The 24,646-nt window shown below is 45.5% G+C and overlaps 1 protein-coding gene across 1 annotated transcript in view; it reads right to left on the bottom strand.

The window, feature by feature from the left end:
• LOC129384112 (uncharacterized) overlaps positions 1-24,646 on the bottom strand; it is a 92,316-nt gene that overhangs the window by 66,668 nt on the left and 1,002 nt on the right. Inside the window, exon 2 of the mRNA XM_055069252.2 lies at positions 3,927-4,009. Coding sequence (XP_054925227.1) covers positions 3,927-3,993 — 67 coding nt within the window. The 5' untranslated portion in view covers positions 3,994-4,009. The remainder of the gene's footprint in view (positions 1-3,926; positions 4,010-24,646) is intronic.

Below are 24,646 nucleotides of genomic sequence, written 5' to 3' on the forward strand. Positions count from 1 at the left end.
GCAGTTTTTGACAAAATATTGCGGAGAAGCTAGCGGCGATCATTTTCAATGCGAGCGAAGACCAGAATGAACAAATGAACGAACGAGCGAGCGAACGAAAGAAGCCGAGAGGCAAGGAGAGAGAGAGCGAGAGAACGAACGAATGGTTGCTCGCCGAGTCCGACCATCGACCACCGACCGACCACGGAAACGGCCGAGAGAGCCAAAGCAAGGTATTCGCATGAAAAGCTGCAAGAATGGGAGGTGGGCTATTAGAATGAGTTTAGCCTGGAACACATAGCGGTTCGATAAGATAATCGCTGTTCGATAGCCGTTAGATTAGGTAAACGCTGCCGTTGAAGAAAAACACAGGTCAATCGATACAATAGGAGCGAGGCATTTTAGGGCGACAGTAAGATCTAAATTCAAGAGGTCGCAGCACGCGCGGATGCGTGTCAATTTTTTTTCTTTAATGCTTCTTGGTTTCTGTATAATGACCATAAACTCCGGAACATTCCGGTTTTTACATAGTGCACTTTAAATGATCCACAGCATATTCAGTGCGTCCCGCGCCTTGTGGAAATCGTTCTAAGCTAAGTAGATTCATTTAGTCTGTCCGGGGAAACGCCGTTCTTGCCTAGCGATCATAAGCCAGTATAGAGCACACTACAAACTCGGACATATTCTTGTGGGAGAACAACCGCTCAACGCAAGCTTTAGGCTCTGAAACATTGCAGACACGTCTGAAGAAGAGTCAATAGCGCACACACTGCACATCGAACTCGTCCCGTACAAAGTGTTTCTCAATCTACTTGTTCGCAGCCGCAAACAGAACGCTCCCGGTTGCGCCGCTCTCACAACATTGCGTATCGACGATGCCCGTCACCTCGTTCGCGAGTCAGAGTGAACTTGTCTTCTAAGCCATTATTTGCTGTGCATCACGGTTTCTCCACTTGGCATTTACGAACCTGCATGCACTCGCGCTGTGAACCACGCTTTGCTGCGTGTGCGTGTAGAAGCCGTTCTCGCTCCTGCTGGACGCTTCTTTCGAGGCTCTGTCTTTCTCCACTTTCAATGCGCGTTTACACGCTTCGGCACCAGTTTGCTTGTGTTGCTCCGCGGGAATCCGCTCAACGTAATAGTCTGCCTGGCTTCACCTGGTGGATTCGGTTGGTACTGGTTCTGTTCGATTAGCCGTCCAGCACTATTCAGGGCTGTCGAAGAAACTGCGGACGCCAACGCTCATTGCCTGAAGGCACCGCCTTCCAGCAGTCCCGGGCCATCTCGACGACCAATCGAAGCGACCCGGTACCGCTGGGGCCGACCCGTTGTTCAAGACAGGTCAGCAGCAAGCACCGGCAAAGTGAAGGGAAGAGTGAGGCACTAAAGCTTTGCTCTTGAAATTATTGCCCTGGGAAAAGCTTTTGCCCGGTTACCTTCTTGTATTTCTTGTCCATGACTTCCGTGCTCAAGATGGACACGATAATGATGACCACCAAGGGTACGTATACCTAATGTACATTTAAAAACCTAAGTCCATGTTCGTTTTTGCGCTCTACTTCCGTCGAAAAACAGCTGCCGATTCAATTCATGGCTCTGCACTCAGTAGCAAAACGTTACCGCCTTTACGACCGCAGTATCTGAGCACAAAACCAAGGTAAGTATTCAGCTGAGTATTTAAGCTCACAATTTTATTACGTTTTTATACTGATGACAACAAGCTAGCCTGGCGGATAAAGTATACATTATATATTGGGTTATATGTCTAAAGAAACCTTTGGGCTACGATTATCGACCCCAACTGGAGTGACTCCGGCTTCATTTCGAAAACCGGACGTTTTTTAAAGGCGTGTAAGAAATTGTTCAATATTTGAGCAGAATAAGGTCTCCACTATTGTAGAGATACTTTTTAGGTCTGCTTTGAAGGGAGTGTCTTTAATCCAGACGGAACTACTTTTGGCCTTCGAAAAACGAAATTTCCATCGCCTGCATGTCCTCGGCGTTTAGTCTGTCGACGTTAGTCTGTCTCTCATAAAGTAGATGACGGGGTATTAAACAGGTAGTCTAATCGATTTATGTAGCCATTTCTACTGGCTCTACAGATGTGCCGGTGTGTAGCTGTGTTCCCTACAAGATTACACAATTAAATGTTAACAGTATTTAAAGAACTCAACTGCAACAAATATCCACCATCAAGCGCCAGGAAGAACAGTCCAAATTAGCCGAGGCCACCATTAGGCACTTATGAACGCAGGTTCTCGTTAAATGTGCGTTCGCCTCTGCGTCCTTAGCTTTGCAGCAGGCTCTGACATCATCTAGCGCTCCCGTAACTCGTGAGCACACGACTAAGCGTCTCAGTGCCTTCCCTGGAATCGGAGTGCTCGCATACGGTATTAATACTAGTCCTACTACTACCGTATTAATACTACTCGGCAACTCTTTTTTTTTTTTAGCCTCCCAGAGGGAGATCCCTCATGATGGTCGTCTTCACGCAACACATTTGCCCTTTCTCTGAAGGGAAACTTGAAAGCAGGACGCAAAACGCCGTTAGCTGGCTACAGCCTCTGCTTCCTCGAAGAGAAACGACGAATCATGGCGTAACACTTTCTAAGCACTAAACACTTGCTTTGTGATGGCGGAAATGACGCCCGCCGTTACACTATTCCACCCAAGCAGGTATTGTTAGTCGAGATACCTGAAGCGAATCCATCGGGGCCCCGTTATATTTCGTCGCACTGGCGTGGCCTCTGAAGTACCGCTAAAGCTATTTGACTTTTTCTTTGTGCGCCAAATTTTAGTCGCGGTCGTTAAACGCAGCTAAACACTTGAGTCCCACCTTGAGCACTTAGCGAACACATGGTCTCTTTCATTTTTCTGGTACATAATAACCAAGTGTTCAGCAATAGCCGATAGGTAACGTAATATCTTGTCAACTACCGCTCATTTTTTTTTTTTTTTGCACTCTATCTCGGCTGAACTTGAATGGCAGGTTTTCACTCGCACGACGGCCTCGTTGTCTCAAATGAAGGCCTTTCTCTCTCTCGCCTATCGCATTCCCTTGCCCTTTGCCCGGTACAGGGCAGCTAAGCGAAGATAATCTCTGGTTAGCCTCCCTGTCTTTCCTTTTCCTTTCTCTCTCTCTCACTCTCTCTGTCTCTCAGATGAAGGCCTTGAAACTGGACGGCTTTAACGAGAGTTTGCTCTAGTGAAACAAGTCTTCTCGTAAAATTTGTGTATTTGCAGTTTCAGGCACTGTGCATTTAAACTTCACTGCATCTACGGGACGATAAGGCACGCAGTACGTACTGATGAACAATCATTACGAAGTCAGAACCAACCGCTTACCGCTTACCTTAAAATGAAAAGTGTAACATAATTGTTGTCTTGCGGTAATTCCACACGGGGTGGAAAAACCTGAGCTTGAATAGAAGTTGTGGGGCCACTCAGCAAACGATGGAACAAGAAATAATCGGTGTAAAGACAAGAAACAAGACGGCGTTGCGGTTTCTCGAGCAAACGGGAGCAGCCGATATCTTTTATAGAAATTGAGTAGCGATGGCCGTGCAATCCGCAGGGCTGATAACCGATGGTCTATTGGTGTTAACGAACGAGTACCAAGGGAAGGGAAGCCCAGTTGACGAAGGCAGAGAACCAGGTCGTGAGATGAAATTAAGAAATTTCTACGCATTTGATGGTATCAGCTGGTGCCAACAAGGGTGATTGGATAGCGGTGGGAGAGGCCTTTGTCCCGCAGTGAACATAAAATAGCAGGATTACGACTACGAATGCGTGATGATATTGTGTGCTACCATCATCAAGAGGTTCTAAGTAGATCCAATGTCCCCTAATCAGTTCTCGAAAGTCACACCCACACTTTGGCCCTTTAATTGCCTCATCATAGTTTTGATTATTAAAAATGGTTGAAGCAAAAGTGCCACAATTCTTACCTTTCCCTTGAAGAAGCCAAACAGCAAGGACCACACAGAGGCAAAGGACTAAAAGCATGCCGGCCATTACCTTCTTCTTGTATCTGTAATAGCGAAGGGAGAAATCTAGTATATACATAATGTCAACCAAAACATTTCGAAACGGAAGCGCAGATCCCTTTTTTATTATCTGGTCGTGAACAAAATATTCTTAGACTGGCAATGACTGTACTTATGCCTGATCTATGGAAGGACGAGAACCGCGGCCTAAACCACATGCCCCATCAACGAATGGCGTTAAACATGCTGCCTTTATTGAAACCTACGTGTCTGAAATTATTTTTCTGTGATAGGGAATGATACATCTTTCGCTCATTTTATTAAATAATTCATTTCGTACAGAAAATCGGAAGGGTCAGACACTGCACCTGATAACACATGACACATATATACAATAAAACAAAGTTATTTATCTAAAGATATACATCTCTCGCGATCCACAGGGCCCTCATAAACAACGCTAGCCGTCTTCATAATGCTTAAGACCAGTCCGACGTACAATAGGCCCTTTTCAAAATCATCACGTGTGCTTCTCTGCACTGTACATTTGCCCATCTAATGATAGCATTGGTGGTTGTCCATATGAAAATGAAGTGCGAGTGGCACATTCAAAGGGCTTGTCTCTTGCGCATGGTTCCATCTTAAAAACTACTGCTAGGTACTTGATGTTGTAAAACAAGAAAACTGTGCTCGTACCCCCTAATTGCAAAAGTGACTAAAAATTTCGGCGTGCCAGAATGCCCCGTGGGAAAGCTAGTTTTACAATTATGTAAAATGTTGTGTAACCACAGCTCTAGCCTTCTCAGGCCCCACAAAGTCCCAGGGGTCGAGCATATGTTACCGTCTGATTTATGGACACCAGTTATACTGCGAAACTGAAGAAATAATTGCTTAATTAGGTGACAAGGGTACTTACTGGCAGCAGTACCTCCGTGCGTGTAAAAAGAGAGTCAATTTGCCCAAATTCAGAGGAAAGCGTCTTTTGTTAGCCTAAACAGATCTGGGTTAAATATAATCCGGCGATTCACTGCCTTTACTTTTCATACTGAATGGCTACGTCATTTGGGGGTACTGGAAATGCACTACATATCCGTTTTTTGTCGTGACACCGTGGTACGTCTAGCACAATGAATCAGTTTTTTTTTCAATAACAAGTGGAAATGAAATCACTAAGAGGCCAGCATATAGTTCCATCCGCATGCACTCGTATATCACACCCAATAATTTTTTAAACTTGTTTTTCGTTGACTTTTTAAAAGGGACATAGCTGTTTATTTGGCCGTTTGCTTTGCAAGCGTGCTTGCATGTTTGTTTCTTAATGTTATCGCCAGCCTCACTTTTGTTTCCATGGTTTTCAGTGCGGTCTTCAAATAAACATGTTTGCTTGTTTGTTTGTTTGCTTGCTTGTTTTTTTGTTTGTGAGGGAAGAAAGGCGATGCCCACAAACGTGAACACATGCTTTCAGGAAATTGATGCGGCGCAAATCCCTCAATCCTTGAAGTCAAGAAGATGACGGGGATATGTGCGTTAGGTCTGAGAGAAACCCCGAATACAGTTAAAAAACCCCGAATACAGTTAAAAATACACATAAAATGCAGAAATGTTCTATTTACCACCCGTTGAATCGCTTTGAATTAAATTAGTTCAATTTAGAAACTAGCTTAAGGCAGGCTAATCTTTGGAGCAGATGCTTTCTTTAGGCTTTTTGATTTTATGTGAAGTTTCGTAATAAGTTGACAATATTATAAGATGGGGGCACGACGTTAGCAACTCTTTAAGTCAGATTCAAAAACAGATATTACAGTTCTGTAAATACCACAGCTAAGAACGCATTTAGGCGCACGAATAAATTTTGTGTACAGTGGTCGGACATGATCACGATTAGTTTGTATTCGCTACATTATTCATAATTCACTACAACAATTCATTAGGTGGTTTTCTTATCACTAGCCACATCCTTAGAAAAATGCGAATGCGCAAATTGATCTGGTAGTTTTAATTGCTATGACGTCAACTTCACTTTGATTACTTAGATAGGAAAAATGTACATGAATATCTATATAGAGCATATTGTCACGTAGTGGTGACGGCAGTCGCAGGGACGATGAGAATGGACAAAAGTTCTTCGAAAGCAGACTGTTTATTGGGCTGACTTGCGCCCACAATGCCCTGAGTTACCCGGCGGCGGCGAGGCGAACAGCGTGCTCGGCGGTCGTCGAACAGAATGCCCGCCGATGTCGTCTGCGCTCAATTTAAAGCGCGTCTTGGCGCGTCTCAACTGGGCGCGTCTTGCGTCGCATGGCGGCAGCGCGTCTTGCGTTGCGTGGCGCGTCTCAACTGGGCGCGCCTAGCGTCGCATGGCGGCAGCGCGTCTTGCATTGCGTCGCGTGGCGACAGACTTGAAGAGTGAGCGGGCACTGCATAGATTCGCTTCTCCACACGTGCGCCATCGCTGTCAATCTTGCTATGCGCAATCACCATGGCTATGTTCAGTTTCGCTATCGGACGCAACCGAAATATGGCTGCTGTGGTTTGATATTCGCCGAGCAACACTGTAGGAAATTGCGTTGGGATTGTTAAGTTAGCACAGCACACTGCGGCGACCATTCTTTATGCACCAGCCGTTGTCTTCATTTATAGCATTAGAATTCTTAGGGTACTTCCCTCGCTCTATCCGGGGTCCGTCCGTCCGTCTGTCTGTCTGTCTGTCTGTCTGTCTGTCTGTCTGTCTGTCTGTCTGTCTGTCTGTCTGTCTGTCTGTCTCTCCGTCCGTCCGTCCGTCCGTCCGTCCGTCTGTCTGTCTGTCTGTCTGTCTGTCTGTCTGTCTGTCTGTCTGTCTGTCTGTCTGTCTGTCTGTCTCTGTCTGTCTGTCTGTCTGTCTGTCTGTCTGTCTGTCTGTCTGTCTGTCTGTCTGTCTGTCTGTCTGTCTGTCTGTCTGTCTGTCTGTCTGTCTGTCTGTCTGTCTGTCTGTCTGTCTGTCTGTCTGTCTGTCTGTCTGTCTGTCTGTCTGTCTGTCTGTCTGTCTGTCTGTCTGTCTGTCTGTCTGTCTGTCTGTCTGTCTGTCTGTCTGTCTGTCTGTCTGTCTGTCTGTCTGTCTGTCTGTCTGTCTGTCTGTCTGTCTGTCTGTCTGTCTGTCTGTCTGTCTGTCTGTCTGTCTGTCTGTCTGTCTGTCTGTCTGTCTGTCTGTCTGTCTGTCTGTCTGTCTGTCTGTCTGTCTGTCTGTCTGTCTGTCTGTCTGTCTGTCTGTCTGTCTGTCTGTCTGTCTGTCTGTCTGTCTGTCTGTCTGTCTGTCTGTCTGTCTGTCTGTCTGTCTGTCTGTCTGTCTGTCTGTCTGTCTGTCTGTCTGTCTGTCTGTCTGTCTGTCTGTCTGTCTGTCTGTCTGTCTGTCTGTCTGTCTGTCTGTCTGTCTGTCTGTCTGTCTGTCTGTCTGTCTGTCTGTCTGTCTGTCTGTCTGTCTGTCTGTCTGTCTGTCTGTCTGTCTGTCTGTCTGTCTGTCTGTCTGTCTGTCTGTCTGTCTGTCTGTCTGTCTGTCTGTCTGTCTGTCTGTCTGTCTGTCTGTCTGTCTGTCTGTCTGTCTGTCTGTCTGTCTGTCTGTCTGTCTGTCTGTCTGTCTGTCTGTCTGTCTGTCTGTCTGTCTGTCTGTCTGTCTGTCTGTCTGTCTGTCTGTCTGTCTGTCTGTCTGTCTGTCTGTCTGTCTGTCTGTCTGTCTGTCTGTCTGTCTGTCTGTCTGTCTGTCTGTCTGTCTGTCTGTCTGTCTGTCTGTCTGTCTGTCTGTCTGTCTGTCTGTCTGTCTGTCTGTCTGTCTGTCTGTCTGTCTGTCTGTCTGTCTGTCTGTCTGTCTGTCTGTCTGTCTGTCTGTCTGTCTGTCTGTCTGTCTGTCTGTCTGTCTGTCTGTCTGTCTGTCTGTCTGTCTGTCTGTCTGTCTGTCTGTCTGTCTGTCTGTCTGTCTGTCTGTCTGTCTGTCTGTCTGTCTGTCTGTCTGTCTGTCTGTCTGTCTGTCTGTCTGTCTGTAACCGCTTTCCCGCGTACCTGGGTCACCGGGTAGTCCGTGGTTGAATGGGTTGCGCATCAGGCAGTTGTGCTGAGGGAAAGGAGTTTGAAACCAACCATCGGACCGATTTCGGTCACTGGTTATCTGGCAGTGTGTATCCATACGTGCCACTCATCAACAAAACTCTCATTCCTACGTTGGTCCCTGTAGATGCGGGACTAGGTAGGTGTGCACATGAGGGTTGGACCCTTGCGCGTGTTGCCGAGTGTGTCCTAGCCGTATCTGGGGAAAGAGGAATCATCGGGCTTTAGCCAATGCTGGGTGTTTGGACCTTTAAGGCTCCACGGCGGAGGCAACACACGTCTTTGGTCTCTGGTTCACATAGACGGTACCTCCATCCTGACCCACCTGGAAGGAATCGGTAGTAGCTTTTCTTGTCCTCTTCTGCAATCTTCGTCTTTCTGTCTCATTTTAAATCTTTCCTGTCTTCTACTCACTTTTCACTGCCACATTTCCAGGCGGAAAGGGTTAACCTGGTGTAGTTATCCAACCTTGGGTATTTTATATTAGGATATAGAAACTATGCACAGTAGGAGTCTTCGTTGCTCTCGGGCTTCAGAGCGTCCGCTTGTTGGGTTCGGTCGTGGGCGGCTGGCATAGCTACCGAAATTATAGTTATATTTATGGATTTTTCATCGTCCCCCCGACTCTCTGATCGTCCTCTTTCCAATACAGGGCGCACCGATGACTCCCTGAACATGTTCGGCCAGACCAAAGAAATTTACCCAAGTACCACGCCCTAAGTTGTGAAAACCCTAATAAAACTGCAAGAACCCTTTCAAAAATTTTTGTCGCAATTTCTCACTGAGTAACTATGTCCCGACTACAAGGTCACAAAAATGGAAGGCGGTGATCTGTTGCTCGAAGTCAGTCACAAGAAAAAGCTCGAGAAACTGTCCGGACTTGTTGAATTTGGTAGTACTCCGTTCTCATGAACGCGCACCATTCTTGAACAGTACACGCGGAGTCGTATCTGAGCAAGATCTCGAAGACTTGAGTGAAACCTAACTGCTTGAGGGCTGGAAGAAACAGCACCTGACAAATGCGATGGTGACCACCCTGAATAATCCCGGTCACGTCCTTCTTGGAACAGGGAAAAGGAAATGATTTCGTTAAAGATCGAACAGAACATTTCCTTTCTCCATACCGCAGGGTATGCTGATGCGGTGCGTAGGAGAGCGACGCCGCAACAGACTCCAGCATCAGCCCGGCCCACAAAGAGTGTGGCCGCAGCATTGCACCCAGCCCCCAGGCGACAGCTCCAAGAGACTGCTACGCCGTCTCTGGCGGAGGGCCCATCGACCTCTGGGTTGGTGGCCTTCAAGGCCCTGCCTATGAAGGCAAGGCCTACCTTGAACCCACCCCGCTCGTGTGATCAGAAGTCCAAGGGCTCCCAAGAGTCGATTGACACAATCCTAAAACAGGCGGCGCCTTCAACGCCTCGGGAGCGGCGCAATTCTCGCGACCTCTCCATGAAAGACAAAGCACGGATCATAGGGTGTGGAAAGTCTCCATTAGCCAACTCGAGTCCTCTTCACACACAGCACAAAAGCACAAACAATTTGGATTTAGAAGTATTACACTGGAACGTCAGGAGCCTTATCCAGAACCTCGATGATATAAAAATAACTCTTGCACGACCACAATCCAAAAGTGCTGTACGTTCAAGAAACACATCTTAAATCTACGCAAACAAACTTTCTCTGGCAATAGGCTATTTTCCGGAAAGACCGAGACGACGCTGTTGCATCGTCCGGTGGCGTAGCTTTAATAGTCGGCAGAGGCGTTGCCTGACGGCAACTGCAACTCCGAACTCCTCTTGTGGCAGTTGCTATCGAAGTTGCACTGCTTCGATAGCAACTGCAATCAATTCTGCTCTATCACAATTACATAGTCGTCGGTGATCTAAAGACGCATAGTACACTGTGGGGCGACTCTCGCTGTGATGCGAGAAGACGGCTAATAGAAAACATCCTATTCTCTGCTGCCTGCTAGGTTAGGAAGAAAAATACCAACATTCTACGGGTCTACACACAAAACATTTTCTTCAATAGCCCTAAGCATAGTGTCCTGTACAACATTTCCAACCGGTCTTGCCCGTTTGCACCTTGGATGCTGCGCACTTCATCAACATGACTGCATCTGCGCAAATCACCCCTGGCTCCGCCTTACGCTCATTGGTGACATCGCCAGCTGTCAGCTATATAAAATGCCCACCTGTCCCGTCCGCCTTTAGTGGGCACGGGAGCAGTACCGTTGACATGACTCTCAACCACTATGTTTTCAGTTCGAAGGTTTGTGCCTCCTTTTCTATGTACGCTAAGAAAAACGATGACCCATGTTTGCTTCTGCTCCCGTGCCCAAGAGTATTCTGTAAAACCGCTCGTGAGTGTTTTTCTATGGCATTTCTTTTGTTGTGCTCGGGGGACGTTAAATTGAAACCTGGCCATAACACGCGCTCTGAATCTCCACTTGACATTGAGTCTTTGCCACATGACCCCTCTGAGCAGATGAGCATAATCTTCAAGCTCATAAAGGACATGCATGCGCGTTCCTTGCAAAGGTCAAGGTTCCAGGACGAGATTACTGCTTATGTTAAGGCCATAAGAAGTGGACAAAAATCGATTGAATCAAAAATTTCTGGCATTGTGAAAAGGCTAGACGCACTAGAGGAAAAATCTCAAGACCTTGATAATGTCAGCGTGAAAGTTTCCAGCATAACAGAAACAATTGACAAAGTTAGCACTCGGAATAATCTGTTTAAGTCTCGTTCAAATGAACTGGAAGATTGGTCGCACTGTGACAGTTTAATTTTCCATGGTCTCCCTGATAATAATGAAAATCCTGGCCACGGCGGCCGCATTTCGAGGGGGGCGCAATGCGAAAACACCCGTGTACTTAGATTTAGGTGCACGTTAAAGAACCCCAGGTAGTCTAAATTTCCGGAGTCCCCCACTACGGCGTGCCTCATAATCAGAAACTGGTTTGGGCACGTAAAACCCCATAATTTCATTTTTTTAATAATAATTAAAGATGGCAACAAACAGAATCGAATATAACCACATTATATAGTAGTATTACCAACGCACTTCCTGCAGACACCATCCAACGTGCGCACCGCCTAGGTTCGTATGTGCCTAATAAATCCCATCCTGTTATTGTGACGTTCACAAACTTCAAAACCAAAGAAAAACTACTGCATCTGCGCAGCCGATTCAAGCATAAGAACATCAATCTAAGTGAAGATTTTCTGTTGCTACATGAACCGCGTGAAGAATACTGACTGCATTCGGTAAGAGCCAAGCCTCTTCTGAACCTTTCAAATTGCGATAAGTTCATCCTAAAAGGAATATCAAGCATGTACAACGCCAATTCATATCAAATTGAAGAACTCAAACACCGCTGTGATAATACTGCCGCGTGCATATCCTGTTCTACCATGTTCTCCGATCTAGGAAAGCGCTGTGGCAGTGGTTTATTTTCTTCATTTACTCAAGTTTCAGTTTTATATTTTAGCGTAAGAAGCACCTCCAACAAATACGATTCTTTATCTTCTGCAATTCACACATGTTCTGCAAAAATCGTTCCGTTCTGAAACATGGTTACCTGCGCATGTCACTTACACAGAAGGATTTCACGGTGCTGTGCATTTTTTTTTTGTTTATCGCTGCGATCGTACTGCGAGCAGAGGAGGTGGTGTCTTTTTGGCTATTTCAAATGACATTCCGTCTTCTCTTGTCCGTACGAGCGACGATCTAGAGGCTGTCTGTATTTCCGTAACTCGCGGTCGCAAAAAATTCACCATAGGCATGTGCTATCGCTCACCCTCTGCACAACCTACGTTTTCCCATGACCTACACGAGACTACAAACCTTGTTCGCACGTGATTTCCTTCAACTCCCACCCTATTTCAGGCCGGTTTTAATATGCCAAGCATAACCCGGAAAAGTCAAGCTTCTTCGCTCTCTCCCTTTTCGGCACAAGCTACCGACTTTTTAGAATCGCGCGCAGTTTTTTTTTTTCATTCTTACAGCTAGTAACACAACCTCCACGTGCAACTTCTAATGCTGTAAGCACCCTTGACCTGGTTTCGACATCCCACCCTGATGCAATCTCGCAGATTACGCACCTACCTGGTATAAGAGATCACTGCCTACTTGCATTTTCAATTAACGCTTTAACCCGCTAACCAAATAAAATCAGAAACACTACAGATATTTAGAAGAAAAGCTAACTTTAGCACCATAAATAACGAACTAACTGCATTTCTCGACACTTTCCTACCGAATTTTAAACATCGTTCACTTCAGCTCAATTGAGACGTATTCGCCGCTAAATTTCAGGAACTGTAAAGAACATTACATCCCGCATCATTAGCTCCAATTCTGATGCTTCTTGGTACAATTCCCATTTTAAGCGCCCATGTAACCGCAAAAAAACGCCTATATCGCTCCACAAAACGCTCGCCAACTGCCACACGCTGGTCTGCTTGTAAGTCCGCACTCGACCCGTACGTAACAGCACTAAAGAATGCTAAATATAACTTTCTATCTAACTTACTTCCATCAATGTTAAAGATTAACGTTAAAAAGTTTTGGGGTGTAATCAACCCCTTGCATGATGAGCGCCTAACCCTGGAAGAGCCATTCGCCAACCTTATACCTAAGGTACAATGCGGTGCTGCCCTTAATGACGCATTTCTGCAAAATGTTTCTGTCCTCTACAACGAGTGCCTACCTCCTACTCGTCAGTACGATTGTGTAGTTATGACTCCAGTGATCGTGGATACGGCTGGCATCAGAAAACTAAACTTATTCCCTGAACCAGCACTCATCGCCTGGTTACGACTCTATTAACTCAAAATTTCCTAAAAATACCAACGCCATTAGTTCAGCTATACTAACAAACCTTTTTCAGCAATCACTAAATAGATCTACTCAACCTAGCCAATGGAAAATTGGGAAGGTGGTTCCACTGCATAAATCGGGTAGCAAAAATTTACCAGCTACTTATCGCCCCATCTCACTCTCAAGCAGTTCTGGTAAATTTCTCGAACATATAATTTTCAAACATCTTGTTAACTTTCTGGAATGCAATTCATTTTTCACACCAGCCCAGCGTGGATTTAGAAAAGAAACATTTTCATGTGAAACTCAGCTTGCAATCTTTACGCACAAATTACATCGTATTCTCGATCGTTCGTCATTCGCAGATTACAATTTTTAGACTTCCCTAAGTTGGCTGAACCTTGACACTAACATCCTGAAGTGAAGTGATGCTTCCTATCCAATCACTCTCAATTTGTAACTGCAAACGGCCATAACTCTCCACTTCGAAGCGTAGCTTCCGGTGTACCTCAAGTTCAGTACACGGGCCTCCTTTTTCTCATTTATATTAGCGACCTCCCTTCGTCACTATCATCTAACATTCACTTATCTGCTGATGGTTGTGTTATCTTCCGTGAAATAACTAATTCAAAGGATCCTAACCATCTTCAGTCTGATCTAATTAAAGTAGCAAACTGGTGCAAACATTGGCTAATGTAACTAAACATTGGCAAATGTAAAATGATGCTGGTATCCCAAATAGCTAATAGCATGCCTATATATTACCTAAATAATGTTCCCTTGGAATTAGTTCACTCTTATAGATACCTAGGTGTGCATATATCTGATTATTTATCTTGGAATGTTCGTACCAACTATGCAATTCGCAATGCTAGCAGCATCCTTGGCTACCTACGCCGTAACTTTTCAGCTACCCCTTCATCCCTAAAAATGCTTCTTTATACTACCCTTATACGTACGAAACTTGAATATGCATGCGCTGTTTGGGATCCTGCCGTTGACAAACTAATTAATTCATTAGAACTCGTGCAAAATAATTCAGTCCGTTTCATCTTATGTAATTACATCAGAACTGCAAGTGAAACAAGTGAACGCAAGTGAAATGTTGCCGTGAAAACAAACCTTTCACTTACCCGACTTTCTTCTCGCCGCAAAATCGCATGTTTAGTCCTTTTCCATAAATTCTACCATCATTCAACACTCCTTGACGATTTCATTTTTCAGCTACAATACGTATCGCCTCGAATCGACCAGCGTTATAAAGTTAGTCTTGAATCATGTAACACTAAAGCTTTTTGCAGCCATTTTTTTCTGCGGTCATCCACGGAATGGAACCATCTTGCTGGTGAAGTTGTATCCGTTTACGGTAACCAAAGATTTCGAGCAGTACTAGCTAACATTGTGTAATTGAAGAATTTTTGTTGTTGTTTACTGTATAGTAGTCACCTAAGTGCTTTTGTATTTACCGCTTCTATCCTAGTTTGCTACCAATTTATCATGAACTTGTTAACCCTAGCTAAAGCTGTATATTCAGAAGCCTTTGTACTGAAACTTTCTAACTGCTTATATTTGTTTCTTTTCTCATTTGTTCTAACCCACTCCCCTCTTTAATGGCTTTGGTCCTGAGGGTAATAATAAATAAATAAATAAATATATATATATAAGTAAGTAAATAAATAAATAAGTAAATAAATAAATATGTAATACCCAAAGAAATGGGTCGCCTTCGAAACGACGTATTCCACGATGGAATGACGAGTGTATGGAAGCCCGGAAAAAGCAAAACAAGGCTTGGAATCTTCTTCGCAACTCCCGAAGCACAAGCAACCTAATTAAGTTCAAGGCGACTAAGTCACAAGGTAGATGAGCACGCCGCCGTGCTAAACTGGAAAGTTCATCTCATCATAAGAACGAAAAGCCTGGAACAGGTGAACAAAAGTAACGGCCGCTAAAGTCATGTTCTACCTTTAGTAAATATAAAAGGAGACACTCCTGAGGACCAGGCAGATTGTCTAGGAGAACCTCCGGAGCACATTTCAAGTACATCCCATTCCACATACATTTCTAAAATGCCAACGACAAGCACAGCAACTGCCTCTGGACCGGAAAGGCACATACAATGAAGTATACCATGGCAGATTGGCAGACCTCATTCAATTGTTCTAACAAGTCCGCTCCAGGAAGTTACAGAATAATGTATGAAATAATCAAACGCAGCCTAAAACACACAGAACACTATTGTCGCTTTTCAAGTCCATGTTCTCTACGGGCTACATCCCGTCCACCTGGACAAAAAGCAATCGGAATTCCTATTCTCTAAGAGGGTAAGGAAGTTATAGGCCTGAAGTTCTGACAAGTCATCTATGCAACCTCTTTGAGAAAATAATTAACCGGTGCCTCATCCATTTTCTTGAAAGCGACAAAATGCTCTATCCCTTACAGTGCGTTTTAGGGAAGGTACATCCACAACAGATCACTTTGTCCGTATCGAGACAAATATCCGTGAAGCCTTTGTGCACAAACAGTTTTTCTTCTGAGTATTTTTAGATACGGAGAAGGCGTACGACAAAAGTTGGCGCTTTGGAATCCTCCTTGATCTGTTTGAAGTGAGAGCAAGAGGCAACTTGCTGAATGTGATTCAGAGCTACCTCTACCATCGCACGTTCCGTGTCAGAGTTGGTAACGTCTTGTCTCGTGCTTTTACGCAAGAGACTCGCCATTAAGTAATTTATCTACATCAACTATGCAGAAAACTGCAATATTGTAGAAACGGCCGCAGTGTAATTGGCACAGTAATTAAAACATGCAATAAGCGCGTGACAGCTCCTCCTTTGAGCCCTTTCAGATGAGGCACTTGCCTGAGTGCGTTTTTAAAACTTGGTTGCAGCCAGTACAGAACGGAGCATCCTCTGTAAGGCCAACTACTGTCACACAGGCCTGTTGTTCACGTGTCAATAGATTAGTCTCTCACTGGTCCCTCAACCGCAATGGACAATGTACACGCTGGTGTAAGAGAGCGCAAGTGAAACTAAATAGAAACAAGCGGTTCCAAAGCACAGGATACTGTTGCGTTCGAATACAAATCACAGTACGCCTCCGCGCCATCATTCACAGTGTATTCAATTTCTTGCGTGCCGTTTCAGACGCTGTGTGCACAACTGCATGCGCAAATATAGTGCATTACCAGCAAAAGCATTGATGAAAGTAACGACATTTACCATGTTACGCATAACTCTTGTAATACTTCTGAGGGGAAGAGTCATTCAATTTTGAATACCATCAGCAAAATGTTTTAGTAAAACGGCTGCGAAGGTTGGCCGCTGTGTGTTGTTGCTAGGTGCCTGAGGTAGGCACCATATATACGAGGTCTGTCCCAAACGTTCGTGCATGCAAGAATTAAAAAAATATTTCGGAAAGTTTCAGTTATATAAGTGCTGTAACCTTCAAAATACTTTTCATTAGACAAAATACCCGGAGTCCATCAGATGGCGGATTGCATAAAATAGCGCGAAATAGAATGTGCGCCGTGCGGCACTCGACAAAGCGAAAATATTTCCAGACTAAATTCACGAAGGCAAGTTCCAAACCAAGAAAAAGGCCGTCAGCAGTTAAAGCGCTCAAGGGTAGTTAATAAGTGTAGAGAAGGTAAAAGATAGCATTTCTAAGCACTTCAGTGTTTCATTAGTAACCTTAGCTAACTAATTTAACTTAGCTTGCAACGATACGAAGCATTAGTTGACTAGACCTACACGTATCCCTTTTGCAGTCCCTATGCGATTCTGCAATATTGGCTGACTACCCAGGAAAGTTTTCGTTATAACTTCAATTTCACACATTACGAATCGCCTGAAACAGATAGGACTTCTTTCAGTTAGCTGTGTAGGTCCTTCCAGCATATATAACGACCGTTTAAGATAGCTTAGAGCAGTCGTCAATCATTCTACATCTTTTAAAGATGGCGCCCGAAATTGACGGCACACCCTATCTCACAACGACTGCCGCCGGTAATCCGTTACTTTTGATTTCATGTAGCCTATAGCGTACTGCCACCGTCAAAACGAGTTATGAACGGGCATGTATACTGCAGCGGTGGCCCTCTTTCGTGCATCCCCAAGAGCACTCGGTGCGATTTAGAGCTGCCGCCGTGAAGCGTGCTCATAGTCTACGATATGCATGGCGCGCAGGTGTGTACGATCGCTGAGAAGCGCGTCATGCGGCAACCGGACTCTTCCATTGCGCTTGTTTCTGGACACGCTGCTCCATCCAGTGGCATTTCCGCAAAGTCGCCCCGTCAGCAGCGAGACTGACTGGACAGCCTGGCTCAGTTCCGGGGACGTCGACCGACAACTTGAACTGGTGGACTGGGCGGAAAAGGCCAAGCAGGCTCAGGGCCTTACTTGAGCCCAAACCCTCAGCCACGTCCCTCTTTACCCTTCCCCCTTTCAATAAAGTGTATCACCACCACCGAAAAGTCCGCGCGTCGTCTTTGCCACACCGGTACCAGAAAACGCTGTGAATTGTTCCCTTGTGTGGCCAGACACTCAGTGGCACCTACTCAGTGCGCCGATTGTGCAGCTCGCTCAATCGCTGACGCGAAAGGCGCCGCCTGATAATGCGCCGCGTGGCTGACATTGAGGAATCCGTGTGACGTGGGCTTATTTCCCCTCACCAGTGGAGAAAATTAAGCGGTAGTTTTAGTGCTTGCAGAGCGGCACATTTCCAGTTGCACATCCTAGTTACCCAGGATGGCGTTAAAGACGTTTATTGAAAAGAGGTGCACACCTGCTGGCCCATATGCAGTGACCCAATTTGGTCAGCGGCTCGTTTGGAGCTGGGGCGCTATAACCTAAAGCTATTTCAAACTTTTCTATTCCAATTCTGCAATCAGACCTCCGCGAGAGGTCAAAAACTTTTTTGAAACACCCCCCCCCCCTTCGCCTGTCTGTCACGCAACGTCACGAAAACCGCGATGGCTCCTCATCTGATATGACCCGTACACACTGATTATGCATCATTGGACTGAACAAACGAAAAATTTTTATTTTTGATTCGACGCCTTTTCGCCATTAGCCCTCGGCTATTGGTCAAAAGTTTTCGGGTTGCACCCACTTCACCTGCCTGTCACGCGACGTCACAAAACTGCGAAAAGTCACCGCGTCAAAGTGACGTGTACGCATGAAAGATGCATTAATATGCCGAACAAAACTGAATTTTTTCTAAATAGCCGCAGGCTGCCCCGTTCCGTAAGGAATAAAAGATGGCTGCCGCCGATCGCTCAGGCACTGGCTACTCGCACATGCCGGAGAGCATGGGTTTATTTACATACAATAAAATTTTTGCGTGGCCGTGTAACGTTTTCTAGCACTTTCGGCACGTTTACAATCTCGACCTGCCAACTCTTCTTTACTGAGGATTCGTTTTACCGGTATTCTTAACCTTCCGTTGCATGCCGCCGTGATTTTCGACCAGCCACCTCAAGCTAAGTAAGGGAAAGCGGACCAATCGCAGACACCGGCACAACCCTCTTCGTCCGGTTATCTATTTTCAGTGCACTGGCTCAGCCCTAACGAGTCCCTGCCACTTGAGCGTGCTCCTCGCCTCTTGTGAACCAATTAGCTAAGAGAAGCCGCTCACTGTAGGCAATGCTATTCGTTTTTAAAGCAAACAAAAGTGACCGCCAATAATCGAGGAGAGCGTTTGGTCGGTCTGTTCAGACAACGCTGCGGGTCACCGCCCGATGCTTGCGTCGGTAGTTACGCAATTTTGACGTCAAGAAATTGGAATAAAAACATATTGGAATAGTATTACGGTATTGGGCCCCTCTATTACCTTATAGCGCCGCTGCCCTGTGCGTATGAAGTTCTCTCTCTCTCTCTCTCTCTCTCTCTCTCTCTATATATATATATATATATATATATATATATATATATATATACATATATATTATATGTATATATTTCGTTGTACGGAAGAAGTGCGCCGTGCAGAGCTCCGCAGCCGGATCGCCAATGCTACTGAAGTGGGGCTCGGGCTAGACGCTGTTCCTGGTGTGACTGGCTAAGCCTACGCTGTTGCGTCTTTTTGTCCGCGTCCTTCGCGTTGTCCACAGCCGTGTCGGGCTTCTTTGCCATAATTGCTGGAGGTTTGCTGGGTCTCCTGTAATCCTGGAATTGCGCAGCCGGACTCTCCCTGCCATCATGACCACCGCAAGTGTCCCGAGCTTACCACCATCTGCTCCCCAGTCCTCCGTATGCTCCGGCACCCCAGTCAACGACGGGATTTTCTCCCTTCTTTCTTATATATGGCCGCACACCATCATTTCCCATTGACACTATTCTTCCTTACCGTCCCGAACCGGTTTCCGAAGCCACCGGGTATGCAGAAGAATGTCGGTAACTAGCTCGCTCCCTTACAAGACGGGCGCACTCACCACCAGTTTTCGCCTGACGCTCTCGTTTGGCTGTGCGTGCCTCCTACTTCGACACCAGGTGTCTCCTCCAAGTTTGTATATCGATATCAGGGGCCTTACCGGGTTCGACAGCAAACTTCTCCGGTGAACTACGTCATCGTACCTCTGACGCCCCCTACGGACCTGCGTCGCCGAGGCCGTGAAACTGTGCACGTAGATCGGCGCAAGCCGTATCACGAGCCCTTTGTCCTCACGACGCCTTAGGCCTCCTGTGCGGCTCCGTCTTCAGCGAGGGGGGAAGTTGTAGGGAAGAAGAAGTGCGCCGTGCAGAGCTCCTGTTGCGTCTTCTCGTCCGCGTCGGTCGCGTTGTCCACAGCCGTGTCGGGCTTCTTTGCCATAATACATACATATATATATATATATATATATATAGTTAGCCCCAGGGAAATGCATGGAGTACCCATGGAATGCGAACGGATTAACACAGAGTTGGAAACTCCTGTGCAACATCACAACTTCGATATCTTGCTTTTAGTTTAAAAAAGAAAACATATTCAAACAATTATGCTTAGCTTTCTCAACATCCATAGTCTAGTCTGCTGTAAGGTTTGTTTAAATCGGCAGCGGTATTCAAGCAGTACTTGAAGTTCGTGGCTTTTTGATTTCCATATTGTGTCTATTTCATGTGGTGTATGTTAAAACGACGATGGCATTCGTTCTTCGGCCAAGAAATCCTCAAGCTTGAGTAACTTAGGACTGCGTTGGTGTCAAATAGCGGTTCTGGGCCGAGTAACATTACAGGATGAAGGGGGATGTGCTGCCGGTATGCTAGGGGAAAATGTTTCTTTCTCTCAGATTCGGCTGCTCGACACTCCAGAAGGACGTGGAGGACGGTCAGCCTCTCCCCGCATCTACCGCAGGTTGGAGGTTCATTTTCAGTGAGTAAAAAGTTATGCGTGCCAAATGTGTGTTCTATTCTGAGGCGACAGAATAGGACATCTGTTCGCCGTGATTTTGTTACGGAGGGCCAAGAACGTAACTGTGGCTTTATCACGTGCAGTTTGTTATTTACTTCTGCATCCCGCATACGTTGCCAGTGGTTTCGCAGTTTCCTTCTTAATAAATGCTTTCGGTCTGTCACAGGGACCGAAGCAGTACGATTAACTGCATGCAATAAAATTGATGTGGCCATCTGGTCCACTAGAACGTTACCCTCGATGCTCCTATGTCCAGGCACCCAGCATATAATCACATGTTGGTTAGATATATATGCTTTACACAGGACGGAGTAGAGTTCATTAATTACCGGATTTTTGTGGTTACAGAATGACATCAAGGCCTTCACAACACTAAGGGAGTCCGTATATATAACTGATTTCTGGAGTTTTGATTTCTTTATATGCTTTACAGGCGACAACAGTGCATGAGCCTCAGCCGTAAAGATGCTAGTTTCCGGATGCAGTACATCGGTTTCCGAGAAGGATGGACCGACGGCTGCATAGGACACCCCATCGTGTGACTTCGATGCGTCTGTGTAGAACTCTGTGCAGGAGTGTTTGTACTGGAGTTCCCGGAAATGCATTTGGATTTCAATCTCTGGAGCGTGCTTTATAACTTGCATGAAAGTTAAATCGCATTGTATCATCTGCCACTCCCAAGGATGTAGCAGCTTAGCTGGAGGTATTAGGCGATATTTAAGGATTGGGACATCCATTTCAGCACTAAGCTCCCTCACACACAGCGAGAAAGGTTGTCTTACGGAGGGACGATTACGAAAGAGTGTAGCATATGTCATATCGTTAATGGTATTGAGGATGTTGAGGATTAGAGTGGAGAGAGAGAGAATGAAACCTTTATTTGAAGTCGTGACTTGTTAGTCGAGGTGGGAGGTTCCCTTATTCCAGAAACCCTCTGGCTTGGATCGCCCTCCGGGCCCGGGCGACTAGTTCGCGCTGGTCGACCAGGTCCGGCTTGGAGATCGCAGCCTCCCACGTTTCAGCGAGATGGTTAGAGTGGACTTTCAGAAAATATGTTTGGCTGATGTGAGTTCTCTGCAGATGAAGTGACCACTCATTTGATTCTACATATAAACTTTGTGTGAGACTTGTTCTGAAAGCGCCAGTGGCCAGTCGGATTCCTAGATGGTGACTGGGTCTAGTATCTTTAGCGGGCTCGGGGCGGCAGAGTGATAAATCACGGCACCATAGTCCAATCGTGATCGAATGAGGCTGTTATAGAGATTCATTAAGCACTTCCTGTCACTACCCCACGTAGTCTAGGATAGAAGTTTCATTATGTTCATTGTTTTTAGACATTTTTCTTTAAGAAGTTTAATGTGTGGGACGAAAGTGAGTCTGTAGTCAAGTATAACACCTAAAAATTCGTGTTCTTTGTTTACAGGTATCTGTTGTCCACACAGTTCTAAGCAAGGATCTGGGATCAGACCTCTCTTTCCTGTAAAAAGAACACAAGAACTTTTGTTAGGATTGATCTTAAATCCATTTTGTCTGCCCACTTCGACACTTTGTTCAGGCCATGTTGTACCTGTCTCTCGCACACTGCGAGGTTACATGATTTGAAAGCTATTTGAATGTCGTCCGCGTAGACGGAATAAAAGATGGCCGCTGGTAATGAAGCACGAAGCGTGTTCATCTTCACGATAAAGAGCGTGCAGCTGAGCACGCCTCCTTGGGGTACACCCGTTTATTGCGTAAAAGGATGCGAAAGTACATTGCCGACTTTTACCCGGAAGGCACGATTGGACAGATAGCTTTCTATTAGGTTTAGCATATAACCATGGATGCCCATTTCTGACAAGTATCTTAAGATTCCGTAACGCCACGTTGTGTCGTACGCTTTCTCCATATCGAGGAATATGGATAAGAAAAACTGTTTGTGTACAAATTCGTCCCGGATATTTCCTTCAATACGTACAAGGCGATCAGTTGTGGATCGCCCTTCTCTGAAGCCACACTGATAGGGATCAAGCATTTTGCTCAGTTCAAGGAAGTGAATAAGTCGCCGATTAATCATTTTTTTCAAATACCTTACAAAGGAAACTTCTGAGGGCTATCGGGCGGTAGCTTGCCACTGAGGAAGGATCTTTGCCTTGTTTCAAAGCAGGGACCACAATGGCTTCTTTCCATGCACTTGGAAGGTATCCTACAGCCCAAATGGTGTTGAAAAGTGCGAGTAGTGTACCTTAGGTGTCATTGTGTAAGTTTTTGATCCTTTCATACATTATTCTGTCAGATCCCGGTGTAGAGGTCTTGCATGCGCTGAAGGCATCTCTGAACTCGACAATACTGAAAGGATGGTCGTAAGGCTCATTCTCTCAACTTTTTCTTGCGAATGGCTTACGTTCGGCTATTTGTTTATATTTGAGAAAAGATTGTGAATAATTGGTTGAACTTGACAATCTCTACAAATGCTCCCCAAGTGAATCTGCCTGGTCTTGCAGGGTATCGCCTTGTGTGTTTACCAATGGGAGGGAGTATGTTAGTCGCCCTCTTATCCTATTAACCCTGTTCCAGACTTTGGCCTCATCTGTATACGAGTTGATACCCGATAAAAACTTCTGCCAACTCTCTCTTCTGGCCTGTCGGCGCATTCTCCTGCCTTCGGATTTTACTTCTTTAATGTTAATAAGATTCGCCGAAGTGGGGAAGGCGCGTAGCAACCCCCACGCTTTGTTTTGTTTCTTACGAGCGATCCTACATTCGTAGTTTCACCACGGGACGCGCCGTTTGCATGCCAAGCCACTTACTTCAGATATGCATTTAGATGCAGCATCTATAATGAATGCTGTAAAGTACTCCACAGCACCATCAATTTCTAAAGAACACATATCAGTCCATGAGATACTAGTAAGAGTTCGAAATTTCTCCCAATCAGCTGTATCGACCATCCACCTAGGAGCCTGTGGTGGATATTCGTTTTCTTTAGATGTTCTTAGCAGTACGGGGAAGTGGTCGCTGCCGTAAGGGTTGTTGGTAACTTCCCATTCAAGTTCAGGCAGTATAGACGGGGAAATTAAGCTAAGATCTATTGAAGAAAAGGTTCTGTTTCCAAGAGAGTAATATGTGGGTTGCTTCTTATTCAACAGGCATGCACCAGATGAAAAAAGGAACTGTTCAACAAGGCGTCCTCGCGCATCTATACGAGGGTCGCGCCACAGGTAGTTGTGTGCATTGAAATCGCTAAGAACAACATAGGGTTCTGGCAATTCATCTATAAAGGACTGAAATTCATGTTTGCTTAGTTTGTAATGTGGGGGTATATAAAGCGAGCAAGTAGTGATAAGTTTGTTTAGCAGAACAACTCGAACCGCCACTGCTTCAAGAGCCGTTCGTACTGTAAACGTTGACACGCTATGCTTTGTTGAATTACAATTGCAACACCGCCCGATGATGCGATTGCATCAGCGCGATCTTTGCGAAAAGTAACATACAGTCGAAGAAAGTTTGCGTATTTTGGTTTTAAGTGTGTTTCCTTTAAACACAGCACTTTTGGATTGTGTTTGTGGATGAGTACTTGCACATCAGCAAGGTTTCTAAGGAGACCTCTGACGTTCCATTGAATAATTTGTGTATCCATATTGGAACTAAATAGGTCCTGTGTGTACGGAAACCGTAGTGATGCCTTAGATTACAGAGCTCTTGCGAGGCCCTGTAATCGGGGTTTTGCCCTTTCTGAAGCGTTCGAGGGAGCCTCGCCGCTCCTTAGGCGTTTGGTGCGCCTTGATGACAGGTGTAGTGTCCATTGCCTCTAGTGAGGCTCCGGACACATAGTCTTGCGAGCGAGAAGTTACCAGAGAGAAACACAGGCGAAGTTACTTGTACTTAATAATTGAATTAAAGATATTATGAATTACTGGAAATGAAAGTGCATGAAAAAACAACTTGCCGAAGGTGGGGAACAATCCCATGTCTTCGAATTACGCGTGCGATGCTCTAAACTATCGAGCTACCGCGGCGCCGTTTCCCCATCCACTTTCTTGGGTATTTATTACTACCTTTTTCATCCACTTTCATTTCCATTAATTTATAATTTCTTTAATTCAGCTATTAAGTGTAAGTAATTTTCCCTGTGGTTGTCCCTGCTGTCTTTGTTCGTTGGCTTCTTATGATATTGTTTAAAAAATTGGGCCTCTCATCGTTCATTACATAATGAGGATCTCGAATCCAGCAGCATTGTTGCCTTCAGGTAGCACATGTGGTATTACTGAGCAGTTGCCTTCCCCCGAAAAGATCACGTACTCGTGCCGCCTGCGGCAGAAAGGATGTTCCACTTCCACCGCCAAGGTTTGTAGGTGGTGGCGCTGGCTAACACTCCCAGGGTTAGTTCTCGTAGTAACACATAAATACCCGAAAAA

The sequence above is a fragment of the Dermacentor andersoni genome, chromosome 9 (genome assembly GCF_023375885.2).
Source record: "Dermacentor andersoni chromosome 9, qqDerAnde1_hic_scaffold, whole genome shotgun sequence".
In the NCBI taxonomy this organism is placed as follows: Eukaryota; Metazoa; Arthropoda; class Arachnida; order Ixodida; family Ixodidae; genus Dermacentor; species Dermacentor andersoni.